Source organism: Mustela nivalis (genome assembly GCF_964662115.1).
Source record: "Mustela nivalis genome assembly, chromosome: 12".
Taxonomy (NCBI): domain Eukaryota; kingdom Metazoa; phylum Chordata; class Mammalia; order Carnivora; family Mustelidae; genus Mustela; species Mustela nivalis.
In genome coordinates, this window is record NC_139031.1 from 4,757,219 (window position 1) to 4,781,555 (window position 24,337).

The following is a 24,337-nucleotide window of genomic DNA, read 5'->3' on the forward strand; positions in this document are numbered from 1 at the left end:
TATTTTATATCTATTTATGTCTTGGTTTCTGAAAGATGTATTAAGGTCTGATTTATTCATGTACATATTTCTACTCAATTTTACTTTTATATATCAAGGAAATTCATACTAGGTATGTAAACTTCAGTGACCGTTTCTTGGTCTGTTGGAGTTCTTAACATAAAACTTTTTTTTAATATGAACTTTTTCTTTGCCCTATTTACTGCTTTTTGGTTTGGATCCAATTTTCTTTGCCATAGCTGCTTTCTTTTTGATAGCATTTGTTTGTGCTTTTCCCTTCTGCTTTTATTTTTGAATTTGCTGTGTCACTGTGCCTCATGGACATACATGTACATATACATAAAACATACATACATGTGCACGTACATTTTATTTGTTTGTGATTATTTATGCTTATAATTAAAATGGCTGTGTATATATAGGTAGTGTGTGTGTATGTGTGTACATGTACAAAGTATGTTTTGCACATTTTGAAAGTTACTGTTTTTTTAAATAGGGAATTTAGCCCATTTATGTTTAATATCCATGGACTTGAATGTAAACTTAGTCAACAATTCAAAAATTGTTGAATTAAAAAATTCAACAGTTTTTTTGTTGACCTTGGAAGATACAGCTTTTTTTGGTTTTTGCATTGGATATTGCTAATGAGAAGGAATGATGATTCTCCTTTCTTTGTAGCTGGCCTGTTTTCTCTTTCATGAGGCTACTGGAATTTTTCCTTTTGTTCGCTACCTTAAAATTTTGCCAGTGTTTCTAGGTGTGAGACATTTTAATCTGAAGTGGGTGTTTTCCCATTAGGGAGATAATATGGCAGATATTAAGAGTAGGTGTTTTTGTAGTGATACAGAGATCAGTAAAAGAGAGAAATACTCTTCCTGGCTACCCCACCTGTTCAATGAAATTATCGTTAGTGCATGTTAGCTCTTAATAGATATTTTCATAACTTTTTTTTAAGATTTTATTTATTTATTTGACAGAGAGAGAGATCACAAGCAGGCAGAGAGGTAGGCAGGCAGAGAGGAGGAAGCAGGCTCCCCGCTGAGCAGAGAGCCTGACGCGGGGCTCGATCCCAGGACCCCAGGACCATGACCCGAGCCGAAGGCAGAGGCTTTAACCCACTGAGCCACCCAGGTGCCCCGATATTTTCACAACTTTTTAAGAATATTTTCTCTGGGGAGAGAGTGGTTGGGTTATGGACATCGGGGAAGGTATGTGCTATGGTGCGTGCTGTGAAGTGTGTAAACCTGGTGATTCACAGACCTGTACCCCTGGGGCTAATAATACATTATATGCTAATAATTAAAAAAAAAAAGAATAATTTCTCTGGGGGCACCTGTGTGGCTTAGGGGTTTAAGCCTCTGCCTTTAGCGCAGGTCATCATCTCAGGGTCCTGGGATTGAGCCCTACATCAGGCTCTCTGCTTGGCAGGGAGCCTGCTTCCCCCCCACCGCCACCTGCCTCTCTGCCTACTTGTGATCTGTCAAATAAATAAGTAAAATCTTAAAAAAAAAAAAAAAAAGAATAATTTCTCTGGTTATAATCCTTCTATTTTCTCTCCTTCTGGTACTCTTGCTTAAAGAGACACTGAATTTTGTAGATCAGTTTTCCATGTCAATTTTACTTGTTTTTCTTACTTTCTGTCCTTATTCTTTATTCTGCATTCTGGGAGAATACCAGCTAACTGATAAAGAAAAGTTTGGGAAAGGCTAAAAAGTATACGGAAAACCTATAATAATATTTGACTTAGAGCCCTTAGCCCATTGCCATAGTTGATACAGAATAAATACTTCATAATTAATTGGACAAACTTAGGAATATCAAGCTTTTTGTTACTATTTCATAACTCATCTTTAACCTTAATCTCTGAAATTTTGTTGATTCTGTTTCGTTTTGTATTGCAGATTTATTTTGAGAGAGTCTCCCTTATTTTAGTCTAGTGAAACAAAAGTTTTGGAAGTTCCTCAAACTAATTCTTAATAGTAGTTGGCAGTGCGCACTCTGACAGTTCTTTCTCGGATGTGCTCTTGGACAATTGTCAAAAGATGCTATAACACTTTTCTTTTTTTCCCTCTACCTCTCCTCTTTTTCTTTTTATAATAATTCAAAAAAGTAGAAAAATAAAAAGCTATTTAGGAGTTTTAAATACTGATTCAAATAAATTGTTTAGTTGGTGAACCGTTTAAAAGCTGTTTATGTTACCCCCCTCTCCCTAAATGTTAATTAGCTTTGTAATTGTTGCTTAGTTTATAATTTGTTTCATATCTAATAGGTGTTGTGCAAGAATGCTGATGTTCAAGAAGCTCCCTGTGGAAATTTATTCTTTCATAATTTCAACAATTTTACAAATGCTTTTATTTGGTTCAGAAAGATCTATTCTAGCCTATATATAAAGTATATATTTTCTTTGAATGCCAAATATCTTTCATTAGCTCTGTAATTATAACAGATGGGCTTGAAACGTTCACTTAAATGAGTTAGTATTTTATTTCCTTTCCTTTATTCCCTGTATCTTTATATGTTATTGTAAATTAGTATGTTGGATACATTCCAGGACTTCTCATAGTAGTGTAGCTAATGTCAGATAATATTTTCCATTGCAAATGTGATTAAGAGAACATGTTGATGTTTCTAAAATGATACAGACATTGGGAAAAGGATCAATTTAAATTATTTTGTTTCCTTATTATGCATTTAAATAAAAGTCATTATATTTTATTTGCCAAAATTATTTTTAGTGCAAAAGCCTGTACAATTTGCCATATGCTAAAAAAATGGAGATTTTAACAGTTTAGCGGAAATTATTTTGTTATGCTAATGAGTTAATATAAAACCTTTTTAGCCATCAGTTGGACATATAAGTGCTCCTTCCTCCCTCAGCATTTTCTTGGTCTTTCCAGAATGACTCAAGGATACTCAGACTACTTTGATGTTATACATGTTGTTTATTCTGTCGTGTCAATATACTAAACATATTTAGAGACCCTGAGAGATCATAACATAAAATAAATTTGGAGAAAGCTGGTTATTATACTTTATTAAGGCTTGCTTCCTTTTCTTTTGTCTTTTTAATGATATAGCACCTGTAAGCACAGAAAGAGAAGGGAAATGTTTATTAAGTCTTCAGACTTGTGGACATCATAGACAACAGAAATGCAATAGGTATAACTAGTGTTCATAAGTCACCTAGAAGCTGCAGTGGTCTGTTGACAGTTCTGGAAATGTGTAGAAGACTCATCACGCAATATCAAACTTTCTTAAATTGGTTCAGTGCCATGGACTGATGGTTACAAGGAAGAATTTGATGGCCTCTTACGTAAAATGCTGGAATGAATTTTAATTTAAAAACTGTTGTATTCTCTGATAGACTAGCAGAATACAGAAAAAGTATGTTAGCATGTGAAGATCTTCTTGGAGGGCCTCAGTGGCTCAGTCCGTTAAGCATCCGACTCTGGCTCAGGTCATGATATCAGGGTCCTGGGACTGAGTTCCACATCAGCTCTCTGCTCAATGGGGAGTCTGCTGCTTCTTTTCCCTCTTCTTCTCTGTGCAACCCCCTCCACCCATGCATACTCTCTCTGTCTCTCTTCTAATAAATGAATAAAATCTTTAAAAAAAGGTCTTCTTGGTAATGTTAGCGACTTTCTTTCAGGAGGGCCGGTTTTATCACAAATTGTTCCATTTGGCTTCCGGTGTTTCGATTCTGCTTTCATGAACCACACTTAACAGTGAGAGAGTATGAACAGTGAAGTCCATTTAGTACATATAAATATGAACACCTGTTTATTAGGGCTTCTGTGCCAAGCAGCATTCACAGTGCTGCAGATACAAAGATAGCAAAATATGTGCTTCTCCTCAAGGATCCAGGACTGGGATGAAAAGACAAGTAAATAATTCTCATGCAATGGCATGAATGCTCAAACGGAAGCCTATACAAGGTAGACAGCTCCGCATCTGCAGAAGAGAGAGTTTATACTGTACGATGTGGGCTACCCAGCAAAAGACCCACAAAGAAAACAATACCCAGAGCTTGAAGGAGAGCGTATGAATCATTCTTGGGGAGAGCTGATTATATGCATGTCGCATTGTAGGCAGTTGTACTGACTCTTTACACCTTAGTTGCCATGCACTTCCCCTGTGGTTGTGTGGCGCTGCTTTTTTCTGCTTTTACCACGAGCAAGAGAATAGAGGCAGGTTGAAATAGGGAAAGGAGATACTCTGAGGATTTAACATTTCTTTCCATTCCCAGTTTTTATTAAGAAACTTGAAACTAATTGTTACAGGGATGTGTGTAATCTGTAGGCATACTGGAATCCTATTATTGTCCCTTACTAACTTACTCTATGATTGCGTGTTTTATTTCATACTGATATTTAGGTAGGGTGAAAACAGTAAGAGGTTTCATAAATAGTAGAGATACATTTTATTAGTTTTTGGTGGGATTTAAAATGTGTTGAAATGGGACGCCTGGGTGGCTCAGTTGGTTAAGCAGCTGCCTTCAGCTCAGGTCATGATCCCAGTGTCCTGGGATCGAGTCCCACATCAGGCTCCTTGCTCCGCAGGGAGCCTGCTTCTCCCTCTGACTCTGCCTTCCACTCTGTCTGCCTATGCTTGCTCTCGCTCGCTCTCTGACAAATAAATAAATAAAATCTTTAAAAAAAAAAAAGTGTTGAAATACCCCACAACTAGACACCTGCCTTTTCGATCATATTATTTGTTTAAAACATTTTTACTTGTTTTTGACAAAAGTCAGTAGAAAAAAAAGTGAAATGCTCACTTTCTGAACTTGAATGGATGGACCCGTGTTATATCAAGCACTCAGCTGAGTACTTGAGATTTTATCATTTTTAATGGATCCTTTATTCAGTATTATGGAGGTTTAAATTGTTCTGCTAGTAGCATACAGAAGACTTTTTTTTTTTTTTTAATACCTTCCTAGCTCCACATTTGAGCGCTCCTTTTCCAGGTTTTAAAAAGAAATTTCTTTCCCGTTTGCCCCCTTTCAGCGATGTGCATTTTGTAAGCACCTTGGAGCCACTATCAAATGCTGTGAAGAGAAATGCACCCAGACGTACCATTATCCTTGTGCTGCGGGAGCCGGAACCTTTCAGGACTTTCGGAACTTCTTCCTTCTGTGTCCAGAGCACATTGACCAAGCTCCTGAGAGATGTAAGTTTACTGTAGATCTACTTTTTAAACATTTATCAGTGTACTTATTTCAAATGACTAATGTTGTAGTTTCCCTAAATATTATTTTGCTTGTATTAAAAGGTAGTATTATATAACCTTGGTAATCTAAGGGGTCTTTGCCAGAGGTCCTTGGGGGAGTCTGTTATCACCAGTATCATCGAAGTTAAATACCAAAGGTATTTCCTCAAAACTTCAAAGATAGTTTGCATGTTTTACATTCTTACTAAAATTTTTCCTAAACCACTATAGAAAGAAATACTGAATGTAAAGTATTTTAATACGTACTGTAAAGTCATTTAAAAAGTCAAATGGTATTCAATGTCTTCTACACAAAAAAGAATTAGATGATGATTCACTCAAGTGTTATTTCAGGATGTACATTAATAGGATCAGCAAACACTTTTTGAAATTCATGGTAATTGTATAACCCTGATAGTCATAATAGAAGTCTCTGTTAATGTTTCTTCTTGATTTATCTATCTTGGTTACCTATAATCCTTAGTTGTGCTTTTTTCCTTTCTTTTCCAAACACTGTTTTATAATTATGTGAAAATATTTAAATGTTTGAAATTTGTTGTACAGAAAATTATAACTCTTTCCCATCTCTATTGTTAAACAGAGATCTTGCCTTTTTCTTAGTATATGGATTTGCAATGAGCACGTACGCTTTGGGATTCCCCCCCCCGTAAATTGAATTTCCAGACTCATTGTGAAATCTCTGTGATGTTTTATTCAGTCTTTTTTGGTGTAACCTGTTAGTTACATTAGTGTTAGCTTTTGTCTGAGTCTTAGCAATATTGATGAAAACTTTTTTTAAAAAAATCCTTTCCAGCTCTGTGAAACATAAATATAGCTACCTCAGACTTAAACTTAAATAGCCTCAAGTACAGTTAGATTGTATAATCTCAGTATCATAATTTCATCTTCAGTTAAAATTATTTTTGTTTACATGTATAATCATATCCTTAATCACTTTCACAGACAGAAATCATAGGTAGGGCAAACTAAAATGTCAGATTGTATTTGGGCGAATAAGGGATTTAAAGTTTAAAATATGTTTGTGATCACATACTTAAATCTGGGAGAAAAAACACTGATGCACAGCAGCTGTCACAAGTCATTTAAGGCCTCAGGTAGTGAATGACTTCACACAGGTGCACCAACTGCGATGTCAGTCATCAGAGTTGATTATATTCTGGGTGGTATCAAACAAAACAACTGTATTTGTGTTTACGAATCTGAGTTTTGTTTAGTGTTTTGTACTTAGTCATACTTCAGACCTCAGTAAACAACATACAAAGTTTTCTGTGATCCCATTTCTAACATTGGATGTTTTGTCCGTTAACGGCCATCCTTCTTTCTACTGCAGACCGTGTTCGAATAGGGCACACGTCATTTAATGTTAGAGACCGTAATAAACATCGTGTAAAGTAATGAAGTGTAAGGACCGCGGGAAACGCGCTGCTCACTCCCCATCCGTACAGTGAGAGCTCGTGCGGCCACACAGCTCAGAGATCCACGGAAGCTCTTGGCACTGGGCTGTGTTCCAAAATAGATTCATGGAGACTCATGAAATATGGGAATAGCAGGATTAAACTATAAATACACAAGGAAATTTGGTCATGGGAAAATAAGGATAGTATTAAGTATGAAGATAAAAGTGACACTGGCATTTTGGAAAATAAGTTTTTGGCTCCAGAGCTCTCCAGCAATCAACACAAAGAAGGGAATATGAACAATGACCTGATTCATAGTCACGTCGAAAGATTCGACTTGATAGTCGGACTGTATGTACATTATACAGTGTAGCAAAACAGATCCCACAGGGCAGTTTCTTATATGCAAAGCCCAGTTAAGTAAATTCTATTCCTTGAGGATCTTAACCAGTGCAGTCTCTAAGCACAGTTTCTGACCATCTGTCTTAATCGAAGGGTGTAGAGAATATTGTAGGTAGAATGTATTGTAGTAATTTACAAGATTATGCAATAGTCTTCTAAAATCATAAGTATTTTTAGCTGTCCTAATTGTGTCATAGCACAAGGTACTTATTATTTTTAAAAATTGGGGCTTAAACACCAGTGTTACTATGAGGGTTAAATAATAATTAATGGAAACCATGGAGCGTTTGACTTTGTATATATGAATTGCTTTACAAAGTGGTAGCTATTCCAGCTCTTTTCTCTAAGACTCAGTGTATCTGTATACATTGAACATAATATTTCATGCTGCTGGCTAAGCCTAGAACAATATGCTTGATAGCGGGACTCAGAGTTGGATTGACCTCTTTTTATGAAAGTTGAAGAGGAAAATGGACCTCATTAGAAACCCCAGCAAGGAGAGAACCTATGAGCGGGCCAAGACTTCCATCAGAAAACAATTTTGGGTGCGTTGTCATAGGTCAGTGCTGGTCCTGTTTCACCAGTATTTTCATGACGCTGTGGTATGCACTGACCTTGTCTAGGGATCGTACACCAGCTGCCAGCCCGGACACATAGCCACACGCACTCACTGAACAGCCTTTTCCCTCTCAGGGAAAGCCAGATGGCAAGGAGCCCTCCACACAAGATGAGAGGGAAGAACATTTCAGAACGAGTGAACAACTGCTCTGCAGGTCTTGAGGAATGGGCCTGGCAGGATTGTGAAAGGACAGCTCCTCACTGTGCCTGGAATATAGTGTCTCCTAGGTAGGGAGAAGAGACAGCATCCGAGCGAGCAAGGACTAGAGCACCTCGGTCTTGTGAACAAGATACTCTGTCTGCAGGGGGGAGGTTTTGAAGGCTCGAACGTGGGTGGGCCGGATCTCCTCATGCCCTCCTTGTCCCCAGCGCATTGACTTTCATCACTCGACCTTAACTTCTCTACTTCATTTTCGTGGTCGTCTTTGTATCTCTCGATACCGAGTCCAGCTACTTTTCTCTTGCCCTACATCCTGTCAGTCTCTGAGCTGCTTCCCTGCCTGCCTGCTCCGTGGGCCCGCCTCTCCGGACACCATCCGTGACTTCGTGTTTCTTGCTGCAGATCCCGCGTGGCGCAGCGCCGTGATCTGCCGGTCGCGGAAGCCGAGCTGGCAGGTGCCGGGGCGTGCGTGGCAGTGGCAGGGCTGTGCGGGTGCGGTCTGGCGCCAGTTGGACTCTTGTCGCGCATCCGTAGTCTCACCTTCCCGCACGACCAGGTGTCTCTGACACAGCGTCTTCTCGTTTAGGCTCAGTGTTGTGTCTGTTCCTCCGTCTCTTCTCTGGTCACAGCGGTCACAGGGTGTGACCTCGTCCAGAGCTGATCTTCTGTTTCTCCCTCTGTTCTCGCTCCTCCTCCGCCACGCAGCTTCCTCACTCTCTGCCTCTGCGGGCACTTTCCTTCTTACTTTGTGCCTGTGCGGACACTCTCCAGCATACCTGCCCCGCCAGCGGGAGCACGTTTCGGTGAGTAGAGAGCATGGTCTGCAGAGCTGGACGGACCTGGACTTGGCTCCTGACTTCTCTCAACTTGGCTTTAGCTTCAGTCTTTCCCTCGGTCTCTTCTGCCTTTTCAGCTGCTTAAAGAAAAATTTCACTTCACTTCAAACTTCGTGTGTCTGTGGGGCATTTATGTATGTATACGTCCCAAGTGCTCCTTTCTGACACGACACTTAAGCCATCTAGTAATACCATTTTTCCGTGACCTGCAAAAGGCTGCTTTGGTATTTCTATATCTTCTTCCTGATTGGGGAAATGGTTGGAACCAACCTCATTTCTTGATGTAGTGCTTTTTTTCCACTATTATTTTTTCATAATGCATAGATGTTTTTAGACTGAGTGTATCATGTGGATGTTTTTCTTCGTTTAACTTATTACTAGTGATCCATCCATTCTAACCGACCAACATGACAGCGTTGCCATTAAGGAATTGGCACAAACTCTCATGGAGGAAGGAATGATCTTAGACATGGTGACCTTATTGTAGAACGGGCTTTGCTGTATAAAATAGTGCTGTGCAACAGAAATATGATGTGAGAAAATTGAGCAGATCTTTCTAGTGGTCATGCTGAAAATGTTTAAAAATTATAATTAATTTAAAGAATATATATTTCAGTATGTCCAAAATATTAGTATTACAACATGTAAGCAATAACATTTTTGAGATATTTGATGTTATTTTTTCCCTAGTAAGTCTTTAGAATCTGGGGTGCATTTTCTATTGTACAGCATGTGTCATTTTGGATAAACACATTTCAGTTGCCCAGTAGCCATACACGACTAGTAGCTGCTGTGGCAGGTTAAGTAGCGGAATAGTAAACTCTGGAAGGTTTCACAGAAGCCTTTAGACGGTGTTCCCTCCAAACTACAAGGAAAGATGAACTGAGGACCTGATGATCAGAGTACTGTATTTGCTTCCATTTCTGTAAATTTTGAGGATAGGCAAAAACAAGGGATTAGGTTTTAAATGTACATAGCTTGAGTAAATACTGGCACTCTCTTTTAGTATTAAAAAAAAATTCACCCTAATGTGTCATTTCTATCAAAAATGAACTAATTTATGACATTTCCATTTTTAAATTAATGACTTATGTTAAGTGCCGATCAAAGAGTCATTTCAAAGTGATTTTAGAAGTTCTTCATGTAAGATATATTTAATAAGACTTGATTTGTGCTAGGAGATTGAGGATACAAAGTTGAAAAAGACAAGGCCCCTACCCTTTAAGGTTCCAAGTGTTCTGGTGAGATTACTTGATTGTGTCACGGTGTGCTCTCAGTATATGGGGAAAGGATCTTCAACTGGGTCGTAAGGTTGGGATACTCAGGGCTGTGTGTGAGCAGAGAGGTTTGAAGGCCTCTTTGGAAAGAGCTCAGGGCCCAGCACCGCAAAGGAACAGCATTTCAAGTGGTGGGGAGCAGTATATGTGAGCACACAGCACTGAACAGTGTGTCGTGTGCATTGCAGACAGCTTGGTATCACCAGGAACAATGAGTGGTCCTGAGATTCCATTGGAAAGGGGTGAGGGCTTCCCCCGCTTCTTTCCCTTACACTGGAAAATCTTGATCTTGTTCTCTTTTAGAGTGAAAAAGGATGTGTAGGTAAACTTTTAATTTAAGCAGGGCATAACAGATTCACAATTTTGAAAACTTGCTCTACGTGTGTAGATGATGATTAGGGAGAGGTCAGATCCGTAAGCAGAAATTCCATCTAGAAGATAGTGTAATTACCAAGGCAGAGTGGACTGAACTGAACTGTGCAAATAGAAGGAAAAAAGATATATAGGAAGTTGACCCAGTAAGAATTGGTGTCTGGTTGGATGTGTTGGGTCAAGGAGGAGTCATGGTGATACTAAAGTGTCTGCCTTTACCCAGCTGGTTGAGAAAAAAGGGAGAGGCTTAGATTTTAAAAATGTTTTATTTTAGAGGTGGTGAGTTTTGAGTATTTTTTAGAACATCTGGCTGTTGAGGTCCCATGAGACTTGAACATAACATCTTGTAGTTTAAGTTTGGGGCAGGTGATACAGATTTGGGAATCATGGTGGTATTTTATAACATGGGAGTTGGTGTGATCACAGAGGGGAACCATGTGAAATTATAAAAGAAGGAATAGGATGAAATCCCAAGGCACTCCAGCATTTAGAGGAATTATAGGGATACTCAAGCCAGCACAGGAGTGTGAGAGGGAGGCATGGGAGACCTATGGAGAAATCAGGAGAAAGCTGCCATCACAGAAGCCAAGGTAAGGGGAACTGTCATGTGGGAGTGGATAGGAATGGAAATGCTGCAATGTGCAGATAAGATAAGGTCAAAAAAGTAACTTTGGATTTCATAGATCACTGGTAGCCTCATGAAGGCAGTGCCCAGTGAATGGGGGTGTGCAGCCCCCGGGATCCTAGAATGTGGTTTGTGCTGTCTGTCCTCAAACGGCGAATGGTTTTCGTTAAAATAAAAACAAAAAGTTTGTCAGAAATTCTACGGCCTGTAAAACCAGTTTGCCATGTTAAAAAGGAATAGATTATTGGTCTGTTTCAAGATGCTTGATTAAGGAAAAAGGAAGATAGAACGGCTTATAACCAGAGAGAACTGATCAAACCTTCAAAAATTAGAAAAAAAAGGTTCATATGTACAATTTAAAATAGTCTTTAGATAATCAGCTAATCAAACCATTGAGAACATAAGTGTCAGATATAGACATACATGTATCATCAAATTGGTATGATTTTAGAACACATTATTTTTCTTATTGTAATATGAGTTCAGCTGTGTACTTGGCAAGGCAGTTTATTCTTACATTTATTTTTTGTTTTAGATGGTAAAAGAACTTAAAAAGTGCTATTTTTTTAGTCTACATTTAGGGATAGATGATATCCATAATTATGTTGATTTTAATACCTTTTTACAAGCTGGCAGTTAGTATAGATGACTGTAGAACTAGTGTACGAAGTTTTGTGTTTGTGTATGAATATGTAGTTTCTATCTTTAATGTTCTCCTTCATACAGTGTTTTCTAGTATTAAAAAATATATTTGATCTGAGTTAAAGTTAGTGTGTTTATGCTTAAGAAGCATTTAATTTAATTGATCTTAACATTTCTTAATTTTGTCTCTTGACTTACATTGTTAATTTTAAAATACATTTAACATCCAAGTAAAATGGTTACTTTTGCACCTCAAGGCATTTCTCAGTTGATATTTTCCTATTTGGTTCTTTTCCGCAAGCCTATGTTGAGCATTAAATAGGTGCCCAGCATCATCACTGGCACCAGGGATATAAAATTAGTTAGAACTGCTTATGGTCTTAGGTAGATGTAGGCACAAATATGCAAAACTATATGATTAAGCTTACTGTAATAAATTGTAGGTTAAATATGTAACAGTGGTTTTACTGAGACTTTCTTCTCGTTGGATATCAGCTCAATGTGGATAACCTCAAGTGTCTGAAAGATTTACCATGCAAATTCCCTGCAAGTGATTTTTACATTGTAAAGTCAGAAAAATATTAAACTCTTATACAACAATTTCATTGTTTTACTGTTAATTATAGCAAAGGAAGATGCAAACTGTGCAGTGTGCGACAGCCCGGGAGACCTCTTAGATCAGTTCTTTTGTACTACTTGTGGTCAGCACTATCATGGAATGTGCCTGGATATAGCGGTTACTCCATTAAAACGTGCAGGTTGGCAATGTCCTGAGTGCAAAGTGTGCCAGAACTGCAAGTAAGTTTTAATTTCAACTCAAAGGTGTGTATCGAGATTAAGAGAGACCCTATTCTTAGGTTCTGAAGGTTTGTGTTATATGATAAAGATTGTTCATTCTGCAGCTGCATTCATTCCCACTGACTTAGTCATGTTTGAAACAATTACTAGGTATTTATTAACATTATTTTGAAACAAGTCTAAACAAAAACTAATTTTAATAATTTTAAATACCTCTGGTTGCCTAGAAAGTAAATTTCAATTTGCCAAACACTTTAAATGAATGATACTAACCATTTAGAAGAAATGAGCTTTAGAAAATAAAGTGACTGTGTTTGAGAGAGACCTGGGGGGGGGATTTAATAGGAAAGTACACGTCTAGTTCTGGAAGGTAGTTACGAGAGTGAGTGAAAGGTTCGGTGACATGTTTGAATTTCCATCCCAGGAAGAACAGTTTATGCTAAGACTACTTTTAAAAAAACCAAAACCAAATCCCTGTATCTATCTGTATACCCACATACACCTTTAGTTGATCCTAGTCACCACAGTCCTGAAAAGAAGGACAGTTTTCATGTAGCACTTAGCTGTTGCCGTAGGGTTATTTCCTGTTCGTTGTATTCCATCCTTTGGTTATTTCTCCAATCTTTTCTGTGATTTTTTTTTTCCTCCTGCTGCTAATTAGCATGATAATTTGGGGAAGTTATCTGCATCTAGAGCAGTCTTCAAATTGTGTACAAGTTGAGGACTTTTCTAACAGGAGAAATTATGCCCACCACTGCCATGATTAGTCTGTTTTATTTGTAATTTAATTTGGTAACAGTAAGTGTCAACATCTTACAATTATGTGGAATAAGTAGGACGATGTGCTTTTATATTTTGGCAAAAATTAAAATGCCAGTGAACATTTATTTGGTAGCTTATATCTGCCTACTTTCTTGGGAAGGAATAAGAGACCTTGAAGAAAAATTGCTTTTCCTCTAAGATCTTTCCATGTACCTAAAGAGAGAAAACATGCAATTTTTATATATAGAATTAGTTAAACTGAGTAAGAAAGAACTGGAGGCCAGCTGACCCATCTTCCTTTTTCCTTCGGTCTGTGCCCAGGGGTGACTCAGGGTCTCTCACTATTCTTCTTGCACGCCACAGTGTTTCTTTCCCTCCTCTTGAGTTAAAGTCTTAGTCTCTGAGAGTGGTCCGTAGCCAGGAATCAGGGCAGAGCTCATGCCGTAGGCCAGGGGCCCAATCTTTGGGGCATGGGAGTGTTCAGGTAAAGCGTTTAGGTTTTTGACTACAGTTCTTAGTAACTATTACAAGATGATTCTTATAGCTGTTTATTTAGCACTAATATTTACAGGATATTCTAAGCTCTTCAGCCAGAATTATATTTAATTCTCAGTGTCTTTACTGTTCACATTTTATTCCTGAAACCAAGAGGACTAAGCTTACTTTGTTCAGGAATCACACAGCTAGATAAACAGCAGTCTGAATACAGATACAGGTGTGATGCCAGAGTCAGTCCTCTTTTTATGACAGTGTCTTTCCGATTCCTGATGACAAGATTTGTTCCTTCCCATGCGGCGTCCCCCGTCAGTCACAGCTCCTTCCCCTAGCAAGGAGGTTCACGGAGATACTTAAAAAGTAGAGGTCAGAGTCCCTCATCTTGCCTTACCCTCCTCCTCTGCAGGAGCCCTAACCTGGCTAAAGCAGGTTCACCACCATAGGTGAGCATTCAGTACGGGTAATCCTGCGGGGCCGGAGCGGGACGCCTGTCTCATCGGTGAGGGGGTTACCTCTGTCATTATCTGGGCATAGGCAAAGCAAGACACTGAGGTATTGATGAACTGGGCAGTTCCTAGGATTGATTCTTCTCATGATTACTTATGTTATAAACATAAGTTTAAAGATAAGGCATCATTAATGCTATCTTATTTTTTAGACAATCGGGAGAAGATAGCAAGATGCTAGTGTGTGATACGTGTGACAAAGGGTATCATACTTTTTGTCTTCAACCAGTTATGAAATCAGTACCAACCAATGGCTGGAAATGCAAAGTAAGTTGTTTATTTTTCTTAAAAAAATATCACCTGTATTCTTTTTTATATAGAGCAGACAAATCGGATACCTATTCAAATCTATACATTATCAACTTTTTAAAGAACAGCTTTGTTGATGTATAATTGATATTCAGTAAAGTGCAGGTATTTAAAGTTTGTAATTTAATTTGACATGTGTACATTTATGAAATCATCATCACCTTTGAGATAATGACCAAATTCATTACCCCTGAAAGTTCCATGGTGCTCTTTGGGATCCATGGTGCTCTTTGGGAACCCCTCTTTTCCAGCTGTTCACCTATTCCCACCTCCCCCCCTTGTCTTCCAGGCAGTCTGCTTTCACTCGCCATCAGTTAATTTGCATTTTCTAGAGTTTTATATAAATGACGTCATAGAGTATATACTCTTTTTGCGGGGGGCCCTAACTTTTTAAACTCAGGATGATTATTTTGAAAATCAGCCATATTTTTGTGCATACCATTGGTGATTCCTTTTCATTGCCCAATAGTGGCCGTACCACAAATTGTTCATTAGATAACTTGTTGGTGAACATCTGGTCCTTTACAATATTAAGCTATTATGAAAAATGCTGTTATGAACATGGTAACATATGTATGGTGCTTCATGGCTTAGAAACTGGTTTTGAATGATTTATCTTTCATCTTCTCAGAAGCTCTCAGAAATGTAGTGGCTCCATGAGGATGTCAAAACGCAGAGCAGTAGTTTTAAAATCCATTAATGAAAAACCCAGAACTAAAATACACTACATTTTGGTGATTATGTAGTGATTTTGTATGTACATCACATTTTTGTGTATAAATACACTGGTATTAAATATCTAGAATCATTATATATACATATGTATATTGTCCCTCCCCTGTGGTAGTTTTAGTGATTATTTACTTAGTTATTTTATAGATGCTGTTTAAAGATTCTCTTGGTTTTGAGAGAGGTGTGTGGACATTCTTCCATTTTTTCATTGCTTACCATATCAGTCTTTCTGTTGGTGTGACACTTTTAAGATGTATTTTCAGTTACTTTTAATTTTTTCTGGATATTCTTTTAGTCAGTGATTCTCCCTTCCTCCATCTACTTTGTTATTTGCCTCTTTATGACCTTGTGTTGTTCTATGCTGGTGTCTTTACGCATCCTGAGGAATTTACTGAGGCTCAGTCATCCGCATCTCCCAACCCTGTGGGTCGGCTGACAGCTTTACCTACTGGGCAGAGTTATTAGCACATCACCAGCTGAACAGGACCATATTTTAGAAGTATTCATTCCTGGAAGCAGAGTATTTAAACTCTTAAAGTGAAAGTAGAAGAATAAAACAGACTTATCTTTAATTCTCAACTGAATAAAACTAATGTTTTTTCCTGTTTGGAAGATGTTTACAAACTATTTACTGTGACTTTCCTTTAAATGTTCTCCAGGATGGATCCGTAGTTGATAAGCTTCCTTTGAAATTGTGTAGCAAACTGGTAAATTCTAGACGAGAGCTGGTGAGGCCCTAGTGGTGAATGTCCAGGTTTCCTTATTTGTAAAAGCAGAAAAGGGACTAAAACTCTAAAACTCAGGTTTCCTGTCTTAAAGTGTTTTATCCTATATATGATGCTCCCTCCCTATGCTGTCATACTATACTGAGTAGCAGGGCTTTTCTATCTATCTATTTATTATTATTATTAAAGATTTTATTGATTTGACAGAGACAGTGTTGAGAGAGGGAACACAAGCAGGGTAGGGGGACATGGGGGAGAAGCAGGGTCCCCGCCAAGTAGGGAGCCCAATGCGGGGCTCAATCCCAGGACCCTGGGATCATGACCTGAACCACTCAGGTGCCCCAGCTTTTCTCTTTAGATGAATTAAGAAGTATTTCTTGATCAAATTTTCTTTTTGTAATATGATATAGATATAAAGCCTCTAGATTCATGGACTGTCTCTGTACACCCCCCAGGTTGAGCTGGTTGTGTTTTTTTAATATCTAAATTTTATAGAACAGACATTAAACTTGACACAAGCTCTTTTATCTTCAATAATTACATGGACTTTTAAAAACTAAAACTAAAACTAAATAGAATTTACAAAGTAATTAGTAATTTCAGCTGACACAGTTTTTCTTTGAGACTAAATTACCAAGATTGGGTTTAATAGAAAAGTATTTTCTCAGGTCTAGTTCAGTGAGTAAGCTCTTCCTTTGGCTTAATAATGCCAATACAGAGAATGCCTTCTGTATTTGTATAAAAATAGTATTGATAATCCCATGACCTTGTTTACTAGTTCAGAATAATCAGAACTCAAAGTGCCAGCAAGCAGCCCTTCGACGTTAGATGTAATGAAGTGTAACTCAGTTAAGTACAGTTTTTGGTCACGAGTGCGCCATCGTGGTACGACTGAAATCTGTAGGAAATGGGGGAATCAATCCAGTTATTCCTAAAATACGGAACATTAGTTCCTCACTTTAAGTTAGGTATGTTGTTTGCCCTCAACTGTGGTCAGTCGATGTGTATCAAGCATCCTCCGCTGGCCCTCTGGAGGCTGCATCGTTCCCTATGCCGTCCATCTCTTTACCTTAATTTTAGTGTGAAATCTTGCATCTTTTGTACACCCTTGATGGCACTTGGGGCTAACATGATAAATACAGACGCTAAATGCGGATATTAAAATCTGCACTGTGATACCCTTGGAGGTCGGTTAAATTTTAATGTTTTTAATGTTAGCATTTCTATGGAAACTTACCACTTTTCAGAAAACAAACTGCATCTGTGATCTCTGGGTTCTCTCCCCGCCCCCCGCACCGAAACGCGCTGCTGTTACCTGTGCACCGCCCTTCTGGGGGCTTGGCGGGGGGCGTCAGAGAGGTGAGGTGGAGTGGGGTGCCTGAAATGGTCCCTGGAGCCCAGGGGCAGGGGTCAGCCTCCAGGTGGACGCTTCCAGGGCTGCTGGGATTGCAGGCGTGAGGTGGCGCCCGCCCGAGGCTTCCTCCAGAAGCTGGAAGGCGGGAGGGAAGCGCTGGCCGAGTCGGGGTGCGGGTGGTTTGCTGTGCTAGGAAGGTGTTGGAAAAGGGGGGCGAGCTCCCCTGGAGGACCCCGAGGGTGGGGTGCGGGTGACGGGGTGGAAGGAGCCGCGGAGGGAGCCGAGCACCTGTGCCGATGCTCCGCCACCCCGACTGCGGGGCACCTGGAACTCGCGGCGCTCGTCTGGTTCTGGGGCGGCGGGCGGGGAGTTCGGCGCGGGCGCGGCCGGAGGGTGGGGCCTGCAGGGGCGGGGGCTCCTGCCCGGGAGCGCGAGCTGGTGGACACCGCGCTCAGGTGTGGCTCCGGGGAGGCGGGGCCTGCGGGCTCTGCGCTCAGGTGTGGCTCCGGGGAGGCGGGGCCTGCGGGCTCTGCGCTCAGGTGTGGCTCCGGGGAGGCGGGGCCTGCGGGCTCTGCGCTCAGGTGTGGCTCCGGGGAGGCGGGGCCTGCGGGCTCCGCGCTCAGGTGTGGCTCCGGGGAGGCGGGGCCTGCGGGCTCCGCGCTCAGGTGTGGCTCCGGGGAGGCGGGGCCTGCGGACTCCGCGCTCAGGTGTGGCTCCGGGGAGGCGGGGCCTGCGGGCGGGCCAGGTGCTGCTGCCGGCGGCTTCCCTGCGGTTCCGGTTCCTTCCCGCCCGCGGGCCGGCGCCAGCTCAGCGCGGTGTCTCGTCGTTCTTGGAGCGGCAGGAGAATCCGGGGTCGGCAGGCTTGTGCGTTTGTGCTTCCATCTCCTCCACGCACCTTGACTTGACTTTTTTCTTCTCTGAAATAGGAAGTTGAATTCGTAATTCGTTTTTCTTACTTTCTTGAGGAAAAAAGTATATTTTTAAGACTATAAATTTACCTTTGATTATAGCTTTGGCTGCAACCAAATATGTTGTATTTGTAACTATCTCTGTGTGCATCTGACCTAATCACTGTATCTTTTGGGTTTTAAGTTGTGCTTAAGCATGTTAACGTCTGCTTTAAGTGTATTTAACCCAATGATTTTCTTTTTCACAAATATTTTGATACTTGAAGTAGTGTCTTTAACTTGTAATATTTGTGTTGAAGTCCTTTTTATTTTCTGACCAGCTAAATTCTGCAAGATATTAGTATGTACACGAAATTGACCGCTGCAATTTTCCTGTTTCTCCTGTGTTTTACTTTTTCTTTTGTAAACAATACTAATTTCTAAAATTGTTATTTAGCAGGTAAGTCAGGTCAGTGTTGATATGTTGTGCTTTTGAGTTTTTATTAGTGTAAAGTTACTCCATTGTGTAATGCCTTTCGGGGGGGGGGCAGGTGGGGGGCGTAGCCATCTGTTTTTGTTTGTATGACAATATGGCCTCATAGGGCATTGGGCTACCAGCTGAATGTGATATATTCACATCTTTCTTATTTTGGATCTTTCTGTGTCGTTTTAATTTTTTTTAAAGGTTTAATAGCATTAACTACTTATTTATTTTTAGCATTAACTATTTAGATTAATTTAGATTAGATTTAGATTAATGGTTGCAATTGAAATGCTTGGCTATTTTAAGACAAATTAGTACTTTTGATTTTCTGTGTTTCTGTTCCTTTTATTTTCTGCAGTGACTTGCAATTAAGAATCTTATTTTGTGAATGTTAAGTTATAGATGTTGAAAGTATTAATATTTTCTTCCCCCACTTACCAGTGAAAATGGAAAAATGAGCAATTTCCTTTTCTTTTTTTTTCTCTTTGTTTTAAAACTGAGACTGTAAACCTTCTCACTTTTTCCTTGCAAAATAAAAAAAAGTATTTCCTATATAAGTTCCAATCTTATTTAATTCCCAGTCTTTTGGATTCTTGGTTATGTCCCATTAAGGAATAGTAGTTTTTCTGAACTCCTAGATATCTGAAAGAGTCTGTTGTCTTTAGACTACAATAAGAACTTGGTTTGGTATCATTTTGTTTTACAACTTATTTTTTAGGCTGTGGGGACTTACCCCCCCCCCCCCCCATTTTCCCAGTTTGTGGTATCACATAAGAAAAATCCTACGCTTTTTTTTTTTTTTTTTTTTTTTTGTTGTTCACTTAACTGTAATCCTTTTTTTTACTTAAGGGCTTTCGGATCTGTGTTTTTGTCAGTTCTTTGAATTTGCTTCCAGGTCATCTCTGATTGTGGTTCTGCTGTAATTCGTGTTGCCTGGAACATGCTGACTGCTATCAGTCTCTAGTCAGGCCTCCCAAAAAGGTCTTAGGAAGTGCTGGTTAACGTTGCTTTTGCTTTTTCTTTTTTTTTTTTTCTTTTTTTTAAATACTTGCCATCTACACAGTCTCTTAAATAACGTTTAGTAACATCTAGATAACTTTGTTTCCTGCTTTTAATTTGTTTTCTTGGGAAAACGTCTTCAGAATTCTGAGTTTATTTCTTGACGTTTTCTTTTATCTTTTGTCTTGCTCTCTGTCATAGTCTGCTGTGCTCTTTTGCAGTGACTGAATATGTATAATATTGCCAAGAATACAACTGGATAGTGTTTTTTAAAAAATTCTGTTCTGTCGAAGTATATAATATTGGTAAAAGACTAGGCTGTGGAGTGAGATCTCCACTTTTCCAGTTACTAAATACAAGATCTTTGGCAAATTATTTGACTTCCTTAAACCATTTTTTTTTCCTTGCAGAGAATGTTGCTAGAACATACTTCACAGGGGAGTTGGCTTTACTGAGTTGATGCCTGTAAGGTGTCCACTGTAATGTCTAAATTAAGTGCCCCAAGAATTATCCTGGAGTTTTTCATAGGAAGGCTTATTCACTGAGTAACTTGAAGAATGACCCTCTTCCTCTGGTGTTAAATTCTTTCATAGATGTCTATAGTCTTTAGTCATAATTCGTTCATTTATTTAACATTCCAAGACCAGCTGTGTGTCAGACACTGGGGAGGGGCCAGAGATGAACGTGGGCAAATAGGTCTGCCTGTGTGGGGGTGTCAGACTAGTGAGGCTGCTCACACTGAAGTAAGGGTCATCTTTTCAGGAACTTTGTTTTATACCATTGTCGGGTAGGTTTCTTTTTCCTGTTTCTCTGTCAAGGATGCTTGTGTGTTGGTATATATCACGAATTTTTTGAAAAATATTTTCAAACTTTAGAAGTTGAAAAAAATAAAAATACCCATATGCCATTTACCGTTATCTTTGTTAGGGTTTCAGTGTCATTGCGTGCACCCCTTTTCTCTCTCCTTCTTCTTTCCCATCTCTGTTTTTTGGCCCAGAACCATTGAGGGTAAGTTCCACATACTGTGTCCGCTTTAGCCTTAAACGCTTCAGTGGGATAGGGATGTCCTTACGTAATCCCAGTGCTGTTACCAGCTTAATATGTTTTCATCTAGCCTGTTACCCATATTTCAATTTCGTCACTTGATCTGACATCCCATATAGCATTCCCCGCCACCCATGTAGATTCCAAGATGTGCTCTAGGGTAAACTTTTGTATCTAGTTCTCACTTTGGACTCTTTTAATCTGGAAAATTTCCTGAATCCTACTCTTGTCTTTTTGATGCTGACATTTTTTGAAGAATAACGTTCTTCCCCACATACCTGCGTTTTTTTCTGCCAAATTGAACTTTTCTCACTTTGTCTTTGTCGGCTATTTCTTCACAGTTATATGGAGTTTTGCATTGTTGGCCAGAAAACTGCCAGATGATGATGTGCCCTTGTCAGGGTGCCTCTTGTCTCACCCTCATTCATATGTGATGTGCTTTCTGATAATTCGGTCATGCTGTTGTCAAATTGCTCCATTTCCCCCCCCCCTTGTAATTAATGGAACATTATATGACATTTAAGAAGATACTTAAGATACTATATTAAGAAGATATTTAAGACCATGTGAATATCTTGCTCCTCAAAATGTGCATTTTTTTTTTCTCACAGTTTCGGACTCCAGGCCATTTGGAGTGGGTCATGAGATAGTTCTTGAGTTTGAATTCCTGTTTTTAGTTCCTAAGCTACCTACCAGCAAATGAAGTAGTTAGAAGCACCAGTTTGTTTTCACAATCCAGAGTTCAATAGACTTATCCCCGCGTAAGCTATTTTCTCCATAAGCTACTTCCTGACTCTGGGATATGTTTCTTTTTGAAGTTTGGATTGTTGTGTTCTTGGTTTTCTTCCTTCCCTATTTATGTTTTCCTGAAGGTTTTAGTGCAAATTGAATGATGTCTCATCAGATGTTCAAAACACACTGCTTTTTCAAAAACATATACCCTAAATTAGTGTCATGAAAATTAAAGCTTATTGTATAATGTACAAATGTTTCATTGATTTCAGAAAGGTTCACACCAGAACTGCAATACAAATGCATAACAGACTTTCTGTTTTCATTTTTTCTGGTGTTTAGAATTGCAGAATATGTGTAGAGTGTGGCACACGATCTAGTTCTCAGTGGCACCACAATTGCTTGGTATGTGACAGTTGTTACCAACAACAGGATAACTTATGTCCTTTCTGTGGGAAGTGCTACCATCCAGAATTGCAGAAAGACATGCTTCATTGTAATATGTGCAAAAGGTAAGAAGATACAGTTCTTCCATTGAGTTTTTGGTCAGTTCTCTTATCCATGTGATCATCTGCACTACCGTGTCTCTTTGAGTTCCAAGCTTTTATCACTCTAATGATCCTTTGGGTACATAGTGCTGTTAAAGATGAAATTAAATTACATATTTATGAGTCTGAAAGGCATCAGGAAGTGAATAGTCAAAAGACCAGAAATGAGCATTAAAGGGAAATGTAGGGAGGAAATGGTTTAAAAATAAGGCAGTAAAAATTTGTGAACACCTTTAATGACCTCTGAAAATGCCAGTTCCTTTTCTAGAACCTTCACCAATTGCCAACCTCTGTAACTTCACTTCTGTCATCCTTAACCCTTCCTATACTCAGTTCTCGGCAATTGCCTCTTTTTTCCCTGGATAGTAACTTGTCTTTAAATTAGAAAATTTCATTTAAATATATTTATCACTGCAGATGGGTTCACTTAGAATGTGACAAGGCAACAGATCATGAGCTGGATTCTCAGTCCAGAGAAGAGTACATCTGCACGTATTGTAAACACATAGCCGCGGAGCTGGGTCCCTTACAGGCAGGCGATGGAGTGGAGATGGCCGAAGTCACTGCAGGTAAACTTGAGGGTTTTGGGGTGTTTTGTTTTTTTGTTTTGATGTTGTGCCAACCAGTCTCCAATAAAATTATTTTAGTAAAGATGAGGGAATCCTGTGTATCAGGTCCCATCTTGTTCTTAATTTTCGTACTCACTTGAATCCCAGGCCTGGTGTGCCATATTCCAGTCGTGTTCTTTGAACCAGCGGTGCAAAGTGGTCAGCGTTTGGCCACATGACCTAGTTTGTGCTTTATAACCTAGGTTCTTTCACTCCAAATAAGTGTTAGTTTTATAAGGTCTTTCTTAAATGTTAGTTCATATCTTTTGAGCCCAAAATTTTGTTCAGGTAATTTTAGTAGTATACTCTTGTATACATAATAACAAGTTTTTTCGTGATAAAGAAAACAGACTGCTTATAGATCGTTTTTCATTTTCATCAATATGAATGGCAACTTTTATAAAGTCCCGTGTTACCGTCTGCAAGCGGTTTAGGTAGACACATTTTAATTCCTAATGTTTTGTTTCCAAGATGCCATCTGTATACAGTTGTGAAATGTCCTTTTAAAATAATATGTCAGTAACCTTTTAATTCATAATTTAGATGTTTTTCCAACTACACCTAAAATGTTTGTGGTTGAAAATGTAAAAATGTGAAGAATTCATGGCATTTTGGGTGACAGTTTACCCTCACTATAGCAAAGTAATAATTATTTACAGAGTTAACAAAAACAGAAAAACTTACTCTAACCAAAGAATAAATAACATTCTGTTAAGATTATAACAATGAGATGGAAGTTGAAGGACCTGAGGACCGTATGGTATTTCCAGAGCGAGTGGTTAATAAAGAGATCAGCGGTCCGGAGTCCACACCTGGAATTGTTCCAGACGGTAAGAATGGTTTTGGTCATGGATATAGTTTATTTTCTGAAGAAAATGTGCATGTACAGTGAATATGTGAAATACTGTCCTAAATAAAAATGAGCCACAGTGTGTCACTTAGAAGATTGTTTAGGGAGGAGCTTTCTGGTAAAATAACATTAGAAGTTAATGGGGAAAGGGCGTGTATATATAGCTCGACTATGATTTGGAGCTCATCATCAATACCTACTTTGGGGGGCCAAGTGATTTTCATTAAAAAGCAATTTATTATTTTATCTCTCTTTAGTTATACTTGTAACTACTAACTAGAGCTCTTACTGATCATGAGATGGTTCATGCTGAGATAATGAAAAATTTATTGTTTTAGATTGTCTCGACGGTTCTGTTGGGGGTGTTTCAGGTATTTCAGTGATATTCAATTAAGCTTTTTGCACCGTTGATAATAGCTATTTCTATACCTGAGGATGTGGAATTAATGAGACAAGGTTGGGGAGAAACTACTTAATTAATTTAATCTTGGGTTCATCTGGCAGTATGGGATTTTATGTGAAACTTTATATTCTATAGATGGAGTATGTACATATGTAAGGCCTCAGATTGAGATTCAGTTTTGTGTTTAATATCTGCCATGAGAAGGCATATTGCAGAAGATGTAAAGTGAGGAAGAGTAAGACAAAGTTATCTGTGACAATAAATCTTGTCCTAGTGCATGATCAGATTGCTGATTCCATCTCCATCTCCTGCTTACTAGTAAACAGTAAGTGTGTTTTGTGCTTGTGTTGAGAATTGGCATTTGACAGGAAGAGAAAAGTCTTACTCAACTTACTTTTGAGAGAGCAGTATTAGAGAAATTTTGAGTCCTTGCTAGAGATGCCATAAATGTGTCCTTCACAGCAGTTCCCATCCACACAGACGAGCAGCAGAAGAGTCATCTCCCAGGAAGTCTTGATGCACATGGTCTTCTCGCTTCTGGTAAGT

General features: G+C 39.1%; 1 protein-coding gene across 34 annotated transcripts in view; it reads left to right on the forward strand.

Annotated features, from left to right (window-relative positions):
- The window catches only part of KMT2C (lysine methyltransferase 2C), a 271,671-nt gene that overhangs the window by 145,252 nt on the left and 102,082 nt on the right, over positions 1-24,337 (forward strand). For 25 of the 34 annotated variants that reach the window (XM_082693396.1, XM_082693371.1, XM_082693402.1 and 22 more), the window contains 7 exons: positions 5,004-5,166; positions 12,182-12,353; positions 14,269-14,383; positions 21,725-21,894; positions 22,348-22,499; positions 23,255-23,368; positions 24,254-24,331. In XM_082693396.1, the coding sequence (XP_082549522.1) occupies positions 5,004-5,166; positions 12,182-12,353; positions 14,269-14,383; positions 21,725-21,894; positions 22,348-22,499; positions 23,255-23,368; positions 24,254-24,331 (964 nt within the window). The remainder of the gene's footprint in view (positions 1-5,003; positions 5,167-12,181; positions 12,354-14,268; positions 14,384-21,724; positions 21,895-22,347; positions 22,500-23,254; positions 23,369-24,253; positions 24,332-24,337) is intronic. The other 9 variants (XM_082693393.1, XM_082693374.1, XM_082693401.1 and 6 more) reach the window with 1 other exon arrangement.